Raw genomic sequence first — 20,152 nt, 5'->3', positions numbered from 1 at the left:
AAGAGCCTCTGAGTAAAGCTCCTTTTTAGCAGGTTTACAATGAAGAGAATTTTACCCCATGAGTTTCCCAGAGGTGTAGGTGTGACAAAGTCCAGGACCATCACTTTCTTTTCATATTTGGCAGCCTCCTGCAAAACAAATTAAGACACATATCTAAATATTAGAGGTTAAATGTGGAGTGAGTAGATGATAACTTCATGCATTGCTGAAAAGCTTTGTGACTTTTAATTAAGTAATAATGAATGATTTGCAAGGGAACAGCCAGACAGTCATTAATCTTCTGAATTAATCTGCACACTCTGTAGGAAAAGAAGATGAAAGAAAAAAAAACAGGCATTCGGTCTGCTACACAGCATGGCATCAGTGGATATGCAGAATACTCGGGTGTCAAACCTCCTCTTCTCCATCCTGTCAGTTCCTTCACACTACTTCCCAACATGCCATTTACTTTTTACATATTTAACCAATTCTTCATTAACCCAGTTTTAGCTCCAAAGATGGTTTCTCAAACATTGGTTTGAAACCACATCACACAATGACATGATCAGTCATGTGGTGAAGCGTTACAACTGTGCTCATCCAGACTTCTTTTCTTGTAGAAGGGAACACTTCATTTTAAGTACAATCTGTAGTTATCAGGATCAGCTCTTGCTCTTCAAGCTAGACAACCTGTGGCAAGTTTACTTTACTGTGCAGACTTCATTCAGACTAGAAAAGTGATGCTTATTTCATGTTATTTCTCCTGAGAAGTTTCATTAGCAAACCTACAGTCAATGTGTGTAAATGGTATTGAAAACTGGAATTTTTATACTGATCCCATTGTTCTTTGTGCTTTTAAAGAAAAAGGCAAAAATCGACAGTGATAACTGGTACCACAGAAAAACACTTAAGTACTACATAGTGGAGAAACAACAACAATGGATTCCCCCGTGAGATGCAGCAAAATAACTTTAATACTTAGAGTAACCACAACTTTGCTGCATCACATGATGAGTTCTTAGAAATGCAAGCAATGACAAGTAGAGGCACAGCATATTACCCTGAGGCCTTGGGTTTGGTCTGGGAGGAGCTAGGCAGCATTTAGCATTACTTTACCAGTAATACTTGTTAATCCAAACACTTCACAATCAGAATTTCAATTTGAAATGCATCTCACTTCACACAAAATACAAATCATACTTCAAATAATGCAGGTTGTAGACACCTTTTGAAAATATTGATGCACTGGATCTGCTTCTGATAAAGGTCAAAGTTGGTCAAGAGGGTAACTTCTATCCATCAGCAGCACCTCTGAGAAAGTTCCTCAGGAAGGTGCTTAGGGACTGAGACATGTTATTGATGTTCCTTTATAATGACAACTCTTACACACAGCTCAGAAGAGCTTTACTAGTGTTAACTAAGTAGAATGAATGGATTCCCAAGCTTACACTCAGCTATACGCTCACATAGTACAACACAGCATTGTTTTGCCACCTCAGCAGAGATCACAAGCAGATACAACCACTTCTGCAGAATGATACGCCCACAGTAACAAAACCTGCCCTGCAGGCTTTCAAACCTTACTGGGTTAAGTGCAGTGCTGCATGAGCACAACAAGATTGCTTAAGGCTGAAGATGTCCTGTGTGAACTGATAGTAAGAGCCTAACACTTCGGCCTGCATCTGCAGTGGATTGCACAAAGTCAGCTTGGCGACATTTGCACTCACCGTGGAGACACGCCTCCAAAATAACAACCTTGAGCACAATACAGAGAGGAAAAGGAAGATATGCACACAAAGCTGCACGTGTCATACTGAAAAGCGCACATTTAATCAACCTAGATAAACTGCTGCACACCTCACTGTAGATATGTGGAACTTGGTATAAGAGTTGTGCAGTTGTTGGGGTTTTTTCCCCCCATTTTGTTTTGCTTTGCAAAGCACTGTTAATTCACAAAAAAGATCTGAGTAAGTCACAAGTTTACAGGTGCAAACCAGTTTGACTTCAGCTTCGTGAAATTGATTTGAAATACACATATTATTCTTAGAGTGACTTTATTGCCCTACCATCTCCTGCTCTACTCTACAATCACTTGAGAACACTAATAAGCAATACACTTTAAACTCTGAATTGAAGAAATAAGGCAATTTATCTTCCTAGCTACATACCTTTCCTGCCCCACAGCTTAAAAATGATGCAATAAACATCACTGCTGTAGCTGCATAACCTAACATACGTATACAACAAAGCAGAGCAGTCTCCTTATGGAAACATCAACAGATGGCTTTTGATTACTACAGATTGGTTTTGCACTACTGCAAGCTCCCTTTTACTAGTTACTCTGTTCTATGCTAAAACATCCCCATCCTCTGAAAACCAGTGTTTGCCTCTCTTTGCAGGATACCAGAATTTTTATAGGTCACAGAATCACAGAATGGTTTGGGTTGGAAAGGACCTTAAAGATCACCTAGTTACAATACGCCCCGCCATGGGCTGGGCAATCACCGTCCACTAGAGCAGGTTGCTCCCAAGCCCCGTCCAACCTGGCCTTGAACACTGCCAGGGATGGGACAGCCACAGCTTCTCTGGGCAACCTGTTCCAAAGTCTCACTGCCCTCATAGTGAAGATCTTCTCTTCCATCCTACTCCATGACAACAGTGTGCCTATTGATGTGAAAGTAGTAAATTACTGGAATAGATCATGGACAGATAGCATATTAAAATCCACCACTTAGCACCACACTTTTCCATTATAACAGTTCTTCTAAGGGACTGAGATTTGGTATGAATCCAATTCTATGCTGAAATAGTGTCCTCATTTTCTTTCACTCCTCAATTTACTTCCTTCACTTCTTCAGAACGGAAGAAATGCCTCCTATCTGTCTGGAGGAATAATCCAGTCTCAGGTCTTGAGCAACAAAATAGCATTATTTCTAAGAACACAGAATTCACTTCTGTATAGTTCATTCTACCACAGCGAGAAGAGGTGCAATATGCCTAACTACTGATGTAAAGGAAAGTTACTGTCTTACATTAAATTTCAGCAAGTTTCAAGTATCTGGGATAATGACAACCCTAAGAACTGGTATATTCTGCACCATTCTGGATTCTCTTAATTAATTCTGAATATGCTTCTAAAAGCAATACCCTAACTGAGAATCATAAATTATTTGGCTACAGACAGGAAGTACCAGGCCCTAGAAATGAAGGGTGAAAACCTAACTCTGTACAGGCAAAATCTCCATTTATGCAACTATACAAGCTCACAAATCACAAAATTTCCCTGATTGTCAAAAATTAAAACAACATTCACAACTATTTCTGAACAGCTACTACTTTCAGATAAAACTAGAAACCCCCCAATATTCACTTTGAATAGTTTTTAAAACTTTTTCAATTATGAGTTGAATTCTAATTCAACTACTAATAAACACTGTTGAGATACCTACCTGCTGTTTTCCAATAGCATCATTTCCCATTAGCGGGGACAAAGTTTCATTCTATTAAGAAGTATACCATTTTTATACTTTCCTGCTCCAAAACATAAGGAAAATACCATTGTAAAAATGGGGCTAACCTCAAAAGAAATCCCACTGATCATGTACAAACATTATGTCTCTACAGTGTTAAAGATACCCAGATCCAAGATGTTGAGGATGTCATCCACCTACTTATAAGGCAAGTATAAATCTGTATTTTCTTTCTCATACCTTGGCAGCTGCCAGACCACCAGAGCCCCCACCAATGACAATGAGATCATAGTCGTAGGAATGCGGCACCGCCGTATGCCCATTCATTTCTTGCTGTTTTCGAAGACTACCTTCCTTATGTGCCTGGAACATGGAAAATAAAAAGGATTAGGGAACAATGAAACACTACCCACACAGCTCAAAAACTAGTATTTTCATCAGCAAATATTGTGCTAAGAGAACATAAGTGCATCTGAATTTTCTGAGCTCTGCTTTTAATTAGTTTTTAAAAATTTCACCTTCTTAATTCATCCCTGAATCACTCAGAATTTACTAGATACTAAACTATGAATTTTCTTGACTGTTGGATCCCTGGGTTTCCTTGCAGAGCTTAGTTTTCCGCATCAACACAACTCTAGTGCCTCCTCAAACTCTGTACTCCAGGTTGAGATACATCTCTTCTGACACAGGTATTCTGCCAATTTATTTTATTCTTTTCATCTGCCCTGGCCTTTCCTAATTAGTGTTTTTCCTTTCTTCCTGCATGTATTAGGAGGCAAATACGACAACCGTATACAACACTGTGATAATATGCAATTATCAGTCTTACCAACTGAACAGAACTGGATGAAGAAGAAAATTTCTGAAAACTACATTTTTGTAACACACCTGTGTTTATTAGTGTGTTAGTTTAGCACTGTAACTAACTTTGGCATCAAATGGATCAAGTGTGATCATTACAATTTCACAAGAGGTTTAATTTTTTTAATCACATGACTACCACAGAAGAACAACCCACAAGTGCTAAAATGCATTTTGACAGCTATTTGCCATGAAGAACATTGCACTGTCTTCATATACTCTTTTCAAAATGAGCCTTTGTACTTAATTTGTGAACCTCTGGTTTATCTGGCTTTTGGACCTTCAAGCCTTTGGAGTGGCTGACAAAATTCTCAGCACCTCTCCAACTGCAGGACAAGACTGGAGTGAGTAAAAATCAGACTCCTCAGCTGGTGTATATCTGTGAGTATCAACTAAAATAATAACAAAACTTTCAGGACCAAAAAAGTAAATTAAGAAATCCATACTTATTCACTCCACAAATCTGCTCAATTTTTATTCAAGTGTTTCTATCTGCCTAACTAGGTAGGACTTGATTCAGTACTACTGGAGTAGTCATAGCAAAAAAAAAAAGGAATGAAAAAAAAAAACACCACCAAAAAACCCACACAAAACCCCAGTGAAGTTTCTTTTCTATTTTAATCTTATTTTTGTTTTGCATTAAGCAACTTGGTGCTTAACCCATTCTACTGCCGCCTTCCTCTGAAGTTAGATTATTCCTTCCTTCTCTTCAAGTATAGTTGCATCTATCCTAGAGACTGCTGCCACCACAGGCAAATATCCTCTATCCCTCCAGCAAGTTACACAGCAATGCCAGCAGAAATTCAGGCTATGCATCTACCTGTAGAAAGTCATATTTTAATAGTAGTTCATAACCCTGGGTAGGATGTTAATAGTAGAAACAAAACCTAGAAAACACCCGCGGCTGCTGTGAAAACATCCAAAAATACCTCATCTTCCTTCCTCTTCTCTCGCTCCACCACCCAAACACATAACCCTACCACTGAATCACTGCGCTCAGTTCCCCTTTTTTCTAGTTTTCCAACATGGCCATTGGCCAGGCTTAAACTTCCTACTGCAGACCAAGAGCCAAAAGGAGCACATGTTGCATTATGATATGCAGTTTCACATTACTCACATATAGGGACACAGAATTAGACAAGGTGTGCTATTCTTTCCCAATGCACACCTTGTTTGCTCAGTGGCAACATCATGATGTGAAACTTAAGTGCAGACTAAGTCCCACACAGTCATTAGACCCAACTACAAAGAACGGGATCTTTATGATGCATATAGAGAAACCACAACACCTACTCATAAAATTTGCTTCGATCACTACTTGTATCACGCTACTTCTTTTTTTTTTAAGAAAAATGCTTCCTGTTTTCACATGGATTAAGAAACTTCAGCTTTTATTCCCTACTGTTTGGTTCATTTTTCATTAGTTCTTCATAATCATTCTTAATGTTCAGATCAAAGTACGTTACAGCCTTCCCCTTTGAAACCACCTCCCAGAATCCTGCTCTGGAGTGGCAACAAGGAAAAGTTCCACATTCCATTTACTGGGGAAAGTCATTCATGACCACGATCCCATCCTGACCATGGATCTCCTCCATTCTTCTCCCAAGAACTACAATTTTAAAAAGAAAGCCTACACTCTCATTATTTTTCAATGTCAAAACTAAATCAGACTTTAAAGCATACCTCTACCTACCTTTAAAGTTTTCTCATCCTCTTCTATTTGCTCCTCCTGTACAAAACCAAATGGCTGTGAACCTTCTGCCGTTACATGGTGCTGCCCTTCTTGCAGCTTCTGTGCTCCCTCTGTGAAATAAAGAGTAAAATAACGTAGTGTCTGGAGAGACCTCCCTTATGAAGGCTGCGCTCCTCAAGGGAAACTGTCTGGGGGAGTGGCCTGGCAGCTGCATCGTTTCCTCTTCAGCAGCATGCCTGTCTCGGGGGAGCGTTTCCTAAGGCTACTGATGAGTCATTTGCAACGTTAGGATGACTTGCTATATTTTTCTCTTTAATAAAATCCCATACAAGACTTGGCTGAGATTTCAGTACTTTCTGCCAATCTAACAACATGCCTGGAACAAAGCAAGGAAATAAGATTTGCTGGGGCTAATCCTGAAACTTCAGTCTTAAAGCAGAATTATTGTTTTTACCTTTCTTGCCCAGAAAGGGATTTTTTTTCATGCTGATCTGCTGTATTTTTTTCAGTATTGTACTTTTTAAACTGAATTAAAAGCTTTTATTTTTCTCCTGCAATTAGCTCCCTGCAAACTTCTTCCTGTTCAATTTACTGATATAACTGTTTTTTCCATGCACTGCCCACCTAATTCCTGTCATACAGTATCGCTCATACTATGAAATCCTCTAAACAAATGTATTCAAAGTCTGCAAAAGATCTGTTTGCCCACTGGTCATAGCTGATTTTATATATGTATTGGAGGAAAGCTTAAGCATATTAGCAGAAAGGAAAAAAGTACATCTTTACACATATAATCATAGAATGGCTTGGGTTGGAAAGAAACTTAAAGCTCATCAAGTTCCAACACCTCCCACTAGACCAGGCTACTCAAAGCCCCATCCAACCTGGCATTGAACACTGGTGACACTTTATTTGATATGGCATGGGAAAAAAAAAAAAAAAGAAGAAAATCTAATATTTTATTGCAACCCATTATCATCTCTGCCTTCATCCACATAACTCTGAGTTATCTTAAGCTGAATTTCCACTAAATGGGTCAGTACATGCTTGTACTTAATCACATACATACTTTGCACTGCACGACTAGCATCAATGAGCAAACTCTGACACGTGCACATATTTAAACAGCCATACCGAATGCGTATACATTCCTTGGGCAATGAGCCCACAAACCTGAGGAGCATTCACACAAACACACAAGCCTAAAGGCAATCACTGAAAATTGTGCTGCAATTTCATCATCTAAGATTTCTTCTCTGAAACTTGGTGATAATATTCCTTTATCTTACAAAGGTCTTGGGAAGGGTACTTTGCTGATGTTGGTAAAGGGGTTTGAAGATCAGAATTGTTATGCCATAATGTTAATGATGGATAATAACTGGCCTATTCTAGCTTGAGAAAGGGATGTAGGAATTAATCTGTGTACATACACATGCATATGAAAAGCAGGGACACAGGTTTTGAATGCTGGTCACAATCTTCTCAATGCAGAACAGTTTTCTTCAGTATATTATCAAAGCTACAGTCCTGCATGTACCTGAAGCAACTGAAGCCTTGTATTTTTTTTTCCTGTAACAAGTCTGAACAGCCTCAGGAATGTTCACCTAAAGCTGTATCTTCAATGAGATGAAAATCTAGCCGTTTTCCAGCACAGGTATTTATATAAACATCTCTAATTATTTTCAGGTAGGTCTGTGCTAGAAGTGCCAAGCTTTAATAATAGCCCCAAACCCCAAAGGCAACCTCTGGCAGAGACTTGAAAGAGTCTGCATGCAGGTGCTGCAAGGGGCCTCTCCCTTGCTGGTTTGGGCAACCTGCCACAGGCAGGATGACAAAGCAGAAAGTGCTCTGTGCGTCACATGCTTGCTCTCCATAAAATTCCAGCCATTAACGGCAATTACAATAACCCCCACTGATGAATCAATACTTCCCAGAAATCAATCAGCAGACACCTTTTTGTAGTGTAGGAGAACCTGGGCCATGGAGCCACTCTGGATAATCCTCAGACATAGTGGCAAGGGCTTTCTCTGTCCATAAGCATCAGTGTTACTTAAGCACATCTGCAGGAATTCACAACCACTGCAGGAAGATCCAGTGAGGCTCTTACCCTGCCCTAGCACCACCTTGGTTTTTGTTCATCCCAATCTAAAAGGTGGTGGCTGTTGAGTGCTATCTCCCCTATGACCTGCAAAGTGCTCCATGATGTGTGGTGAACCAATCTAACTAATCACTACTATCAAAAGGGGACAAGCCTACCCACACTAGGTTTTTAATTTGTGTTGCTGTCTGGGTACTTGGCACCAGCTCTGGCAGCCAAAAACCCTTACATGAGCTAAACCAACTCACTAACCTAGGAGAAAACTAACCCAGGAGAAGAAAAGATGTGGACAGTTTCCCACCAGCCAAACAAGCTCAGGGAAGGGTCCTGTGAGCTCCACAGCTGGTGTCAGGCAGAAGGCATACCCATATTGAACAGCAGAGAGGAAGAGAAGGCAGCAACATTTCTCTTGTTGGTAGCAGCAAAACTCCAGATTTGCTTAGCAGCTTGTTAAACCAGTGGAAAACCCCACCTATTTAGCGTTTACTTGAATCCATTTCTGAAGCAGACTACACTAAGCCTGACTGACCCTTCTTGAGCAGGGAAAAACCCCCAAAACCAAACAAACAGTGAAACAACTATGGTATTTTTAATCCATATCCTTCCTTATTGGGAGTGAGCTTCCTCACAAATCAAAGTCCTCCCTGGTACCAAGGCCTCTGAACTTTTGACTGTTGGTTGTGTAACTTCTGGCAGAGGAGCAAAAAGGCACAATCCATTTCAGAAGGCCTTGACCAGGCAGGAACATGACCACAAAAGCATAGAATAGCTTCATGAACAGAACTGCTCCAGGATAAGAATTGCCTTACTCTGCAAAAGCATCCGCACAGGGATCCAACAGACTGCCGAGACACAATGTGGGGAACCATGGAAAGCACCTACCCTTCAACCATTTGTCATGAAGGTCTGTAAACGGCACTTCAAGGCAAATGTCTTCACTGATTTATCTAGATTTTCTGTACCACACAGGACATTATCAACAAGAACAAACTTCACATTTCTTATGTAATCAAAAAATAGCTTCGTCTACTCCAGTAGTTCAGAAGATGCCCCCAATTTTGTAATGCTAAGGAACAAGCATGGAATTTGCTTTACACCCTTATCTTCAGGCACCCGAGAAGTATGGGCTATTTCATATGATGATGAACGTTTACCTTATGCTCAAGTGAACTTTTTAGGTGGAGAAACTTTCAGCTCTTCCTTCTCCTAGATTTGCTCATTTCTTTCTTTTCAACACAGGTCACTACTTCCTCTGTTGCACAAACTCAAACATTTGGAATTAATGGTATCAACTGGCCATTATATCATTCAGATTACGACAAGGGGGAAAAAAACAAGCCTTTTAAATACACACTTCCAGCCTGGATCATGTAGAGATCCATGCCAGAGGCTACCTTACGATCAGCTGAACTGACAAACCTGTGAAGGAATGGAAACCTGAGGCTTTGCTTACACACACAGCTCTTGCTTTACCTATTAAACTGTCTTCATCTCAACCCCTGAGTTTTCTCACTTAAACCCCTCCATGCCACTGGCGGAGAATAAACCAGTGGTTGCATGGTGCTTCGCTGCCAGCTGGAGTTAAAATACAACACTCATTCTCAAATTCAAAAAAACACCAAGCTTCAACACTGACAAGTAAAACAGTAAAGTGCATTTTCCTAAGAAATCGGAAATTTTCTTGTGTTATTCCTTACATTTGTTCAATGTGTTGCTCCAAAGTGCTTTAGTTTTCATTGCATTCTTGTTAATCTGCTCTTAATCGTATCTTAAGAGCTTAAGACTTCTTCCGTTTAAATAAAGCATAGCTTGAATGGGATCAAGATATAATGCAGAATAACTTAAATTTGCCCTTACTTGAAACAGGGTATGGAAACAGAAACTGGTAGGCTCTGCTTTGGCACAGATTTCTGTTAACACAGTCCTGGATTGTAGTTCTTGGTGTTACTCCAAAACATCTATCTCCATGAAAACATAAATCCTTTTTTACCACAACTATTTGTGCATAAAAGGCATTTAAATGCAATTTTATAACTGGCAAAACATGTAGATACAAATTTTCTTCTGGAAACTTTTCATCCTAAGTGTTAAAGTTCTTCAAGTCAGAGCAGAAAAAAAGCCTCATCATTGTCAGCAAAAGAAATGCAGTTTAACACATTGAAAAGGCAGAAAATAATAGGAAGCTTCACAGTGCTGTTTTCTCAAAGGACAATAAAAATCTACTGCGAACTTTTAATCTAAGCCTTACATAGCAGGGCAGGAATTACAAAACCAAAGCAAGCCAAAGAAGAAACACTGACGAATGCCAGATCAAACGAAAGGCAAACTTTCAAGTGACATCTGAGGGCCTGATTCAAAACTCTCCATACTCAATGGAAAAGCTCCCACTCAAAGGCCTTAAGTGACAAAATTCACACCTTTCAGGTCAATCTTCTAATAAACATATGACTATGACTCAGCAACATCCTCCAACCTGCTTTTCACTCAAGACTGTGTTTTGGGCTCCAATCTACCAAGCTCCAAGAATGAGAAGATTTGCTAATGTAGGGCAAGGAGCTCAAAACTGAAATACCTCATTCTCAGCTTCTATACAACCAGGCACTCAAGCTTATAACCTGTTGCATCCTGATAGTCTGAAAAAAGGGTTCTGAAACTGGCCTCAATTCCTAGGAAAAAAAGTAACTCCTACTCGCAGACATTTTTTTTTCCTTTTCCAGGCATCCCTGCAGCTACCATGAAAGTCCAACCATAATATGAAAGGGTATTTCACTTTATTGACTTCAACCAGGGTATCACTGTACTCTTTGTCTTGTTATGAAAAGTCCTATAAGACATGTTTCTGCCATAATAATTATAGAACTTGAGACCTCACTGCAACAAGCCCAGGCTTTCTCACAGACCTTCCTGGTAGTGCTATCGCCACCGAAGTCCTTAGCAGTATCAGACAATTGGTACTTGCCCTAGAAAGTCTTCAGCCATTACTCTTATGTAATTGTTTACAGCAAACCATATAGGAAATAGCCAGGTTGCTCTAATTAGCACTAACAGGGATGCATAACATCACATGCTGACCTCAAATATTTCAATAACATCTACAGTACAAAATCTACTGGCTTAAACAGAACAAGATATGTAAATTAAAGGTGAACTTCAGATCATCTCTTCCTCAGTAAAAAGGCAGGTAAGGCTAAATTATTTAGGTATCTTTGACCTCTTCCATTTTTCACTTTATTTCATTGTGAACTAAGTTGACTACGTTATGAAAAACTTTTAATTTAAAGTTTCTCTGTCTCTGGACCTATAGTAAAAGCTGTCACAGCTCACACAAAGATTTATCTTTATGGAAAATATCATCTTACAATACTGATAATTTTAACATGGCTTTTTGTCTATTCCCTTCAAAAGCTGCTGTTGCTTTTGGATTTACCCATATTATTATAATGCTTTGTCTAACCCAAATCAAAGCAAAGGAAGCTGATTTCTGGTATGACTACCTGTAGGTGTATCATGCTCACAGTGCCTTCCATACTGGCTCACCCTTCATTTGGGATGACCTGAAAAAGCTGAGCATCCTGCTGTTTTTTCTTCAAATTCCTGTGGCCAACACACAAACCTGTGGCTCCCACAAACTGTGATTAATACTCTCATGCTACATTTTTTTTTTCTTTCCTGGTCAGCAAATAAATAACTCTCTGACAGGAGAAGGAAGCAGCAGCAGCCACAACTGAACAAGTGTGGCACCTGAGGCACAGAGAGGTAAAGCAGTACTTGGCAGGGATGGAACAGGATCTCCTGGTGCTGGTGCCATTCATTAGTCCCCACTGCCACTGGCCACGCCTTTATTGTCTCTTCCACAACTAAAGCCATTTATATATTCCCACACATCTCTTTGTAATCAGGGTTGCATTTTAGTCACAGAGAACATAAAAAAAAAAAAAAAAAAAGGTGGAAAACAGCTCTCACGTGATCATGGTTTTTGTCAAACAAGTCAGTATTAACAGAGAACACAGTTAAAGGAAAACAAGCTTTTTGCAAGTTATATCCAAGAACGGGCATGAAGTTTAAGGCAGATATTGCACCATGGAAAGTACTTGGGTACTTAGCTCAGAAGCCTGTGACTTTTTTCCCTGCCCAAGCAGGGCTTTTTTAAGGGTGGAGGAAGACCCACTCATTTTAGTCCAGAGTAATCAAAGTTCCTTGTCTCTCAAAAACAAAAGGACTTGGTCAGAACAATTTAATCCTGCTTGCAGTATCCCAACAAAGAATGACACAGCATTTCTATGAAGTGAGTGAAGCAGGGTAGCCTAACAGGACACTGCCCTACGAACTGTCTTGTCACCTTAGTGATACACAGAGGTTCTGACAAGGGTCTAGCTCGAAACAGTTGTGAAAGATGGGTGGAAAACAGTAAATATGTTACACTTCTGCGAGCTAGAATTGGAGATACGCTTGCTTTGTGTCAGGCTGTGCAAACAGTGGAGGAGTTAAGGAAGTTAAGAGCTTCCTTCCCATCATACTGGGGATGCAACACCATGGTGCAGGTGAGGTGACCATGGCGCAGGTGAGGTGACCATGGCAAACAACACCTTCTTCTCCAAGCAGCTGACTCAACAAGTAAAACAGGCAAGTTTGCTAGAGTAGAAGATGAAATGAGATGGTATCTCAGTTCACTATGTAAAAAATAGTTCATTAGCAGATCTTTAAGAAAAGCTAAGACTACACTAGGCTAAGCTATTATTATTTTCTATGGAAATATAAGTATTTGCATGCTTTACTTACTTCTTCCCTTTGCATTTGTATCTCATATGCAAATAAAAGTGCTAGGTCAGATACTGTCGTAACAGCCAAAAATTACCTCCCAGTCACCCAGTTCCAAAGGGTTTACCATAAATGAGTCCGACTACATAATCAACACTACAAGGCACAAAAAGAATATATAGGAAAGGCAATATGCTAAGAAAGCAACAGCTGTGAGCTTTCTGGAAGAAAAACAGCAGATCAAACTGAAGATGAGGAAAAAGAGATGGTGTCAAATATAGCATGGCAAGTTAAGAGTATGGCTCTGTGAGGAAGACCTACACTGTGACACCACATTCAAGAAAGGAAGTTACTGACAAGGACGGATGATGAAAACATGAACAAGCACTGGAAAAGAATTTCACAGGAAATACGAGTCAAGATGCTACAGACTGGAAGGCGGCTGCATTACAACTGGCAGGTATCAAAAACCAGATCAAAGTCGGAGGTGACATCAAAGATAAAACTTTCTCAGGAGACAGGAGTGGTAAAGTGTACTCATTTTAAACCTGTGGAAAAAGAAGTTACCAATTCAGCACACTGGATAAGCCACAGTGTACAATTTTATCTGGAATTTGGTTTGCTTTCTACAGGCACAACCAAAACAACAGCAAGACACCCTACCAAAGGACGGCCACAACGGGCTTAGCTGAGGAGGACCCTTCAGACAGGAGCAAGCAGTGAAGTTTTATCTTCAAGGAAGTCTTGAAAATAAAGAAACCATAACAATGGACTGGAAAAAAGGGGGATGAGTACCATACACTGTTAGGGCTAAGCACTGTTCCTGTTCACAGGAGAAATCAAGGGGGCGGCGTAACTGTGAACAAGGGCAGAGGAAGGACATGGGCAACCACGATGCCACCTCGAGGAGTCAAGTCCACTCTACTGCTCTCCACAAAGAGTGATATGACGCATCTGTTATTGTTACACCTGAGCAATTCACATGTAAATTATATGGTCAAAACATCTGCAGGAAATACTGCAAAAATACAAATATTTGGGGCCTCATTACTCAGATACATACCTAAATGTCAATGCAACTTAATTATCACTGGTAATTAAGCACAGAACTAGGGTCACCAAAGTTAAACCCTCTGTTATTCTACCTCACAGTTACGCTGTTTTCAGGGGCTATTATATATAAGCACTAAAAATGAGGAGCGGTGATTTTAACCATGCTTTGTTAGTTCACTTTGTAGAATCCAACCCAAATTTAATTCCAGGCCCACTAGTGAGCGTGTCCCAGGTGCCCAGTCCTGAAAGGAGCAAAGCAACTTCACGTGTGAAAGTCTACTTGAACTTAAAACACAACTGCTCTTAAAATTTAACTAGTATGAGGATCTGGAGGGAAGAAAAGCATCACTTGAGGTTATACCAAGGTCGAGTCCCACAGAAATAAACAGTATGTTTTATAAAGCAAAACCTGCAACCCAGGCTACCTTAATTCTGCAGTAAAGCATGTTTATAATACTGAAAACTAAAGCTGTGTGGAGATAAATAAACAACAGCAACAAAATATAGTCAGTATAAGCATTATGTTCTGAGTTATTGGCAGTTTTCATACCTTTACAGCTACAAAATGTCATAAATACTGCATATGCAAAATGTAATTGTTGAAGTAAACTGAATGCTATTTGAAAATTGTAGGATAACCTTTTTGAAAGCACAAGCTAAGGACAGAAGAACGTATTTAACAGTTATGCAAAATACATGTAAGTACTTTATCTTCATGTTTTTACTTTTTCCTGTGCTAGCCACCATTTTCCTTCCAGTTTTGCTCATTGCCAGCTTCCCTCATCACCAGCTTCCTACCCTTTGCCTTTTTAAACATTCTTAGATCTCACAGCAAATTAGTAACTCTGAATTTATTATTCCCATTGACAAAATGATGGAAGAGTGGGAATAGACCCAGAGAGTAATTAAGAAATTCTTACAGCTAGGAACAGACCAATTTCTTCCTCCTTCTACACACATCAGTTTAAATATGCTTTGTCCAAAAAATGTATGTAGATATTAAACAAATCCTACTGCCTGATATGACTAACTATGGAAAGGGGTTAATTTGAGATTGTTCATGTTTTAAAGTCTGTTAAACAATGAGTGACTAGCTTTTCTGAATTATATTTCAGTTTTAAAGTAAATTATGTATGTCTACTTGCATCTCTGTAATTATTTGGGTTTAATCGTCTATTTAGCCTCTTCCGCAGCACCCACAACTCATCTCTTGTTCTTGATGGATATAAAAACTTTGACTTGTTCCTTCAGGAAGTGGGCGTTGGGTTACAGATAATAACCCACTGGTACGCAACCACCCCAGAGGCACAACTGCCTAGATGCTGAAATAAAAACCTTGACGTCACAGTTTAAACCAAATTTCCTGGAGAACTACTTTAAGATGCTGCCAGAGCTGTAGAATGGGCAGCAGCGAGCAGTAATGTCTTAAACTGAAGAACCAAAGATACAGCAGAGCATATAAAAAGAACATATTGTTTGGACTTTGGTTTAAGTCATTTAGCCTAAATGAGTCAGCTTCACAGGGCTGAAAAAGCTCGTTAAGATGCAAGCTTCAGTTCTGAGTTTGGGTCAGCAGCATATCGTTGTCTAGAGGAACCAGGTTTGGGTATAACTCCATAGCCAGATATACTGCTATGGAGCTCTGCCCCAGACTCTGTGCTCCCATACCTGCCTAGCTTTCAGCATCTGATTTAAAGCTAAATCGGGGATTTCTAAATCAGAAGGCAGCATTAGGTAAGGGCACTGTTGTGCGTTAAACCCAACAAGTCTCGGGGCTCTGCACTGCCCTGGAAGCGCAAGGACAACTGGCCTCTTTGAACAATCGTTTGAGAGTCTTCTTTTTGCCCAGTCCTTCCTGTTAGGGTCAAGGAACACCCAGTGCTTCCAATGCCAGGCTCCTGACTCAGACTCGAAGATTTTATGTTGGTATAATTAAAAGATACTAAGCAATATGGAGCCATAACACTAAGCCTATTTCATTAGTTTTAACTGTTATAAGCCTCACCTTTGTATTTGCCAACTCCTGCTGTGCTTCTGCCTCACACAAATTGTTACTGCACAGGCATCATTATTCTTTGTTTGCAAAGTCTCTGACAATTTCCATTCTGCACAAGATAACTTAGAATATTGTATCATACCTTAGAGCTACCAAGGTGCTTTAGCTTCAACGTTTTCAAATTACTGCATATAAAAAATATCTTTAAAAACACACCTCTTTCCCAAGGATCTGGTAGAGTTGAAAACTACTATGCCTTCAATAGTAGATACTCAATGAAATACTACATCCTGAGAGTGTTTTCATTTACACAGAACTGCTGTACACCACCAGATGTAAGCGCAGGTTAATTTTCAGGCACTCATTACTTCAAGCTCATTATTTCTCTTTTTGTGCTGGGTCTTACAGACTCAGTGAGAATACAGTTAATACTATATCCAAGGAGCATCAGAGGCTAATGTTTCGACTCTGAAGAGGTGCAAAGCAGATAGATGAAACACAAACTTGCCAATTGCTGTTGCAACGACATGTCTCGATCCTGGTAAAGAGACTGCCTGTATGGACCAGAGGGCCTTTCAGCTCCCACCTAATTCCAGATGTTCTTCCCTCCTTGGCCACCGTCTCCCTCCAGGCACCCACTGCACAGCCCGGCAGAGCCCGTACCCCGACCTACACTACGCAGCTCCTCTCTTGCTGGTGTCCGGGAGATGATCCGCACAGCCCTGAGCAGACCCTCTGCCATCCACGTCAGCCTCAAATCAGGTAAAGTCAGAGGAAAAGACACCGCCACATGTTGTGTTTGGGAACAGGTAACTAACGCGCGCGGGTCTGTAGTCACACCACCTTAAGGCACATGAAAGTTGTTTTACAGCGCTGTACCTCCATACCCAGAATACCCACGGGGCGGGCCCACCAGCGCCCTGCGCCGACTTCCCGAGTGTTTCTACGGGGAAGCCAAAGTCTTCGGCCGCCCTCCCGCACCCGGAGCCCACCGCCCCGTTGTCAAGCACCACTGTCCGCCGGGAGCCATCCGTCCGCTGCCGCCTACCTGCCGGTCCCCTCCGCGCCATGCCGGGGCCGGGCGCCTGCTGCACGGCTTTACTCTTCCTCAGGACGCTGCCCATACTCCGCTCCGCTCCGCGCAGCCACCCCCCCGGCGGCGCCCCCTCGCGGCCGAGGTCGCCCCTGCCGACGCCGCTGGCCGGGCTCTGTCGCGATAGCAACAGACGCGGGAGCGAGCCCAGCCCCGGAACCGGGGCGACCCCTCGCGGTAGCCGGCGGCGGGCTGGGGCCGGCGGCGGAGCCCTGGCGGCACCGCAGGAGCGGAGCGGGAGAGTTCTCCCGTCGCGTTTCGTGGCTGTGCCGTGAGTCGGGCAGGGAGGGCGGTGGCGGCGATATGGGCGCTTCGGAGGGAATGAGCCGGCGCGGAAACGCCGCCTAAAGGGAGCATTTTCTGCTGCGGGGACGGAGCGATGGGCTGACCCTCGCCAAGCGGCCCTGCCTGCTGCGGGATGCTGGCGTTAAAGGAGCATCCGGGAGGTGGTTCAGAAATATTTACTTACCACAATTAATGCTTCGTACTATGGAATCTCTCTAAAAGAAGACACCCTAACTGAAGGATGCACTGTGGAAGGCAAATGCCTGATGAGGCTTATCACACTGCTCCCTTCTGGGCTGGGGAAGTTATCTGCACCTTATCTTCCAGCGCTGCCCCGGTGTGGTGCCTTTCACACGAGGACATGGCAAGCGGCGCGCCTGCCAAGAAGGGTTTCTGGTCTACACTGAAAAGACCGGCAGGGTAAGGTGAAAGCCATGATCCTGTAAACCACCAACAAACTCACACACAAACGTCTCGTGCCATTGCCAGCTCCAATTTGGGCATTCATCACTGTGCATGTGAAAGTATGTGAGCTGCTATACCAAACATGGCAATCTCTCTAATCCATATTCTTGCTTATGGCAAATACTGACATTTGATTGAAAGGTTTGAAAAAGGCACTAAACTAACCATTACTGGGTTTGGTGGGGTTGTTCAACCTGGAGAAGAGGCGGCTCAGGGGAGACCTCATAGCAGCCTTCCAGTGCCTAAAGGGGCCTACAAGAAATCTGGAGAGGGACCTTTCACAAGGTCATGTAGTGACAGAACAAGAGCGAATGGCTTTAAACTGAAAGAGGGTAGGTTTACATTAGATATTAGGAAGAAATTATTTACTGCGAGGGTGGTGAGATGCTGAAACAGGTTTGCCCAGAGAAGTTGGCTTGGAAAGGACCTTAAAGCACATCCAGTTCCAAACCCCTGCCATGGGCAGGGACACCTTCCACTAGACTAGGTTGTTCAAAGCCCTGTCTAACCTGGCATTCAACACTGCCAGGGATGGGGCAGCCACAGCTTCCTGGGGCAGCCTGTGCCAGTGTCTCACCACCTATCCTACTAATGCTGTCAGTACAGGACCCCAACCGCAGCGACTCTCAGTAAACTGCCACATAATTAATAATGAGCAACAGTGGAGGAGAGAGAGAAAGGGAAGAAAGAAAATGGGATAAGAACTTTGAGTCCTAAGGTTTAAGAGGCATTGCCTCCTGGTCCTCAGCATTTTTGAAGAGGACTTCAGCAATTCCAGTTTCTGTTGCTATATTGCTCTTCCACTTTGCAGTAGTATCTCTGATATCAGCTGGTGTTTCTAATATCAAATAAAACCCAAAATAACTAAAGACTGTAAGTGGAAAAAAAGTCTCTGAACTTACTGTGGGAACGATCACAGTGATTTTAGAAATTACATCTTCAACACATATCTGTAATAGCAAAACTTATTATGATAATGAAGATTAATAATTGTTATGGCCATTCAGAAACTGTTAGAGCTTCAGAAATACAGTCATTGAAATAATTTGCTGAACAAGCTTAGGGAAGGAACTCTGTTCCACCAAACCCCATCTCAGCATTTTCATTAAATGCAGACTACAAGCTGGCAATGCAGTCAGAGAAAAAACAAGTTTAAAAAACAAAGCACCTTGGAGTCCTGTTCCTTGTTCATAATGTTTCATTTTACTTACTGTATTGCAATTACATTCTAATCACATTTCCTTTCATTTAGAAAAGGAAAAGATCTTAGATGCTGTAGTGAAGATTCCCTGAAGCAATGGAAAAAATTAAGTCAAGTTCTACATTTGAGATGTTTCCTAAGTTTGAAAGCCAGTACACCCAAACCCCAGAATTATCCAGGGTCATGTAAAAGCACAGTCTTTCAATGCAGAACAGAACCTTAATGCTGCACCTTCTCCTGAATCTCAGGTTGTGATCAACTCCAAGGGCCTATAAAACTTTCCTTTGGCTGATTTACTCCTATTATCTTGCCAGATCACCCTCTCTCCTGTTATACCTGCTCCTTTACTTTATTTATGTCTTTCTCCAGAGAGGTGTTTTGTCTGCTCTCACACTATTCCCCAGGTTAAATCTTTTCTCTGGGCAGATCCCAAAAGTACCTGCCCTCTTTTAATTTAAATTTTGCCCAGAAATTACACTTTTTTATGAGGCTTATGAAAAGCCAAGTACATCCATTCATCTTATGATTTATTCTAAGTTGACTGAACCACATGAGGTCCAGAGTTGGACCACTGGAAAGTAAGCAGAATATGGTCACAAGAGGAATGGAAAAGGTAAGGAAGAGGGTGGGGAAAAAAACGGTGTATTACAGTAATAAATAATGTGATCTCCTGATGCCTTCTTTGTATGTTATATACTTCTTTGTCAGTCTTTGCCTCCCTCTCCCTATTTAGACTCTTTAGGAGAGAGACTGTCTTCCTCTGTGTTTAGAAAATGCTTGGCATTCCAATTTCTGCTGCTCTCCTCCTCATAAATAATCATCATGCCGCCCTTCCCTGGTTTCAAGGGCACACACAGAAGGGCAGTCATCAGGGTCATACAGTTGAAGGACACACTGCATCCTGCAGTATCTTCCTGGTACAGATGATAACCTGAACCCCTGTTGGGGTCAGAGACAAGTCTGCATACTGAAGTCACAAGGAGACTGAAAGCCTGTTTCAGTTGTATACCAAAGCACTGATTTAAATACGCTTTGGGTTTGTTTGTCTGGTTTGCCTGTTGGTTCCATCTACATGAAAATTTAGTGCAGATCTTCAGAATTGCTGTGTTAAGAAACAGGACAGCAAAGACCGTCTCATTAGAAATACCTGCAGAACAAAAGTCTTGGAAACCTGTCATACTGTGTCCTGTTTTTAAGACA

At 41.5% G+C, this 20,152-nt stretch overlaps 1 protein-coding gene across 7 annotated transcripts in view; it reads right to left on the bottom strand.

Annotated features, from left to right (window-relative positions):
* TXNRD1 (thioredoxin reductase 1) overlaps positions 1 to 17,058 on the bottom strand; it is a 37,032-nt gene extending 19,974 nt beyond the window's left edge. For 2 of the 7 annotated variants that reach the window (XM_061445027.1, XM_061445028.1), the window contains exons 1-4: positions 16,957 to 17,058; positions 6,004 to 6,113; positions 3,690 to 3,812; positions 56 to 128 (exon numbers count right to left, since the gene is read on the bottom strand). In XM_061445027.1, coding sequence (XP_061301011.1) covers positions 56 to 128; positions 3,690 to 3,812; positions 6,004 to 6,113; positions 16,957 to 17,032 — 382 coding nt within the window. In that variant the 5' untranslated portion in view covers positions 17,033 to 17,058. Of the gene's footprint in view, positions 1 to 55; positions 129 to 3,689; positions 3,813 to 5,603; positions 5,735 to 5,852; positions 5,920 to 5,993; positions 6,250 to 7,607; positions 7,778 to 16,956 lie in introns of those variants that run through there. The other 5 variants (XM_061445029.1, XM_061445031.1, XM_061445034.1 and 2 more) reach the window with 5 other exon arrangements.
* Between the last annotated feature and the right edge of the window lie 3,094 nt (positions 17,059 to 20,152).

This window comes from Pezoporus flaviventris, unplaced genomic scaffold, assembly GCF_033815535.1.
Source record: "Pezoporus flaviventris isolate CSIRO_AGI_PZ_B2104156 unplaced genomic scaffold, CSIRO_AGI_Pfla_v1 ptg000002l, whole genome shotgun sequence".
Taxonomy (NCBI): domain Eukaryota; kingdom Metazoa; phylum Chordata; class Aves; order Psittaciformes; family Psittacidae; genus Pezoporus; species Pezoporus flaviventris.
Note: the sequence above shows the minus strand (reverse complement) of the source record. Positions and strands in the feature narration are given on the sequence as shown.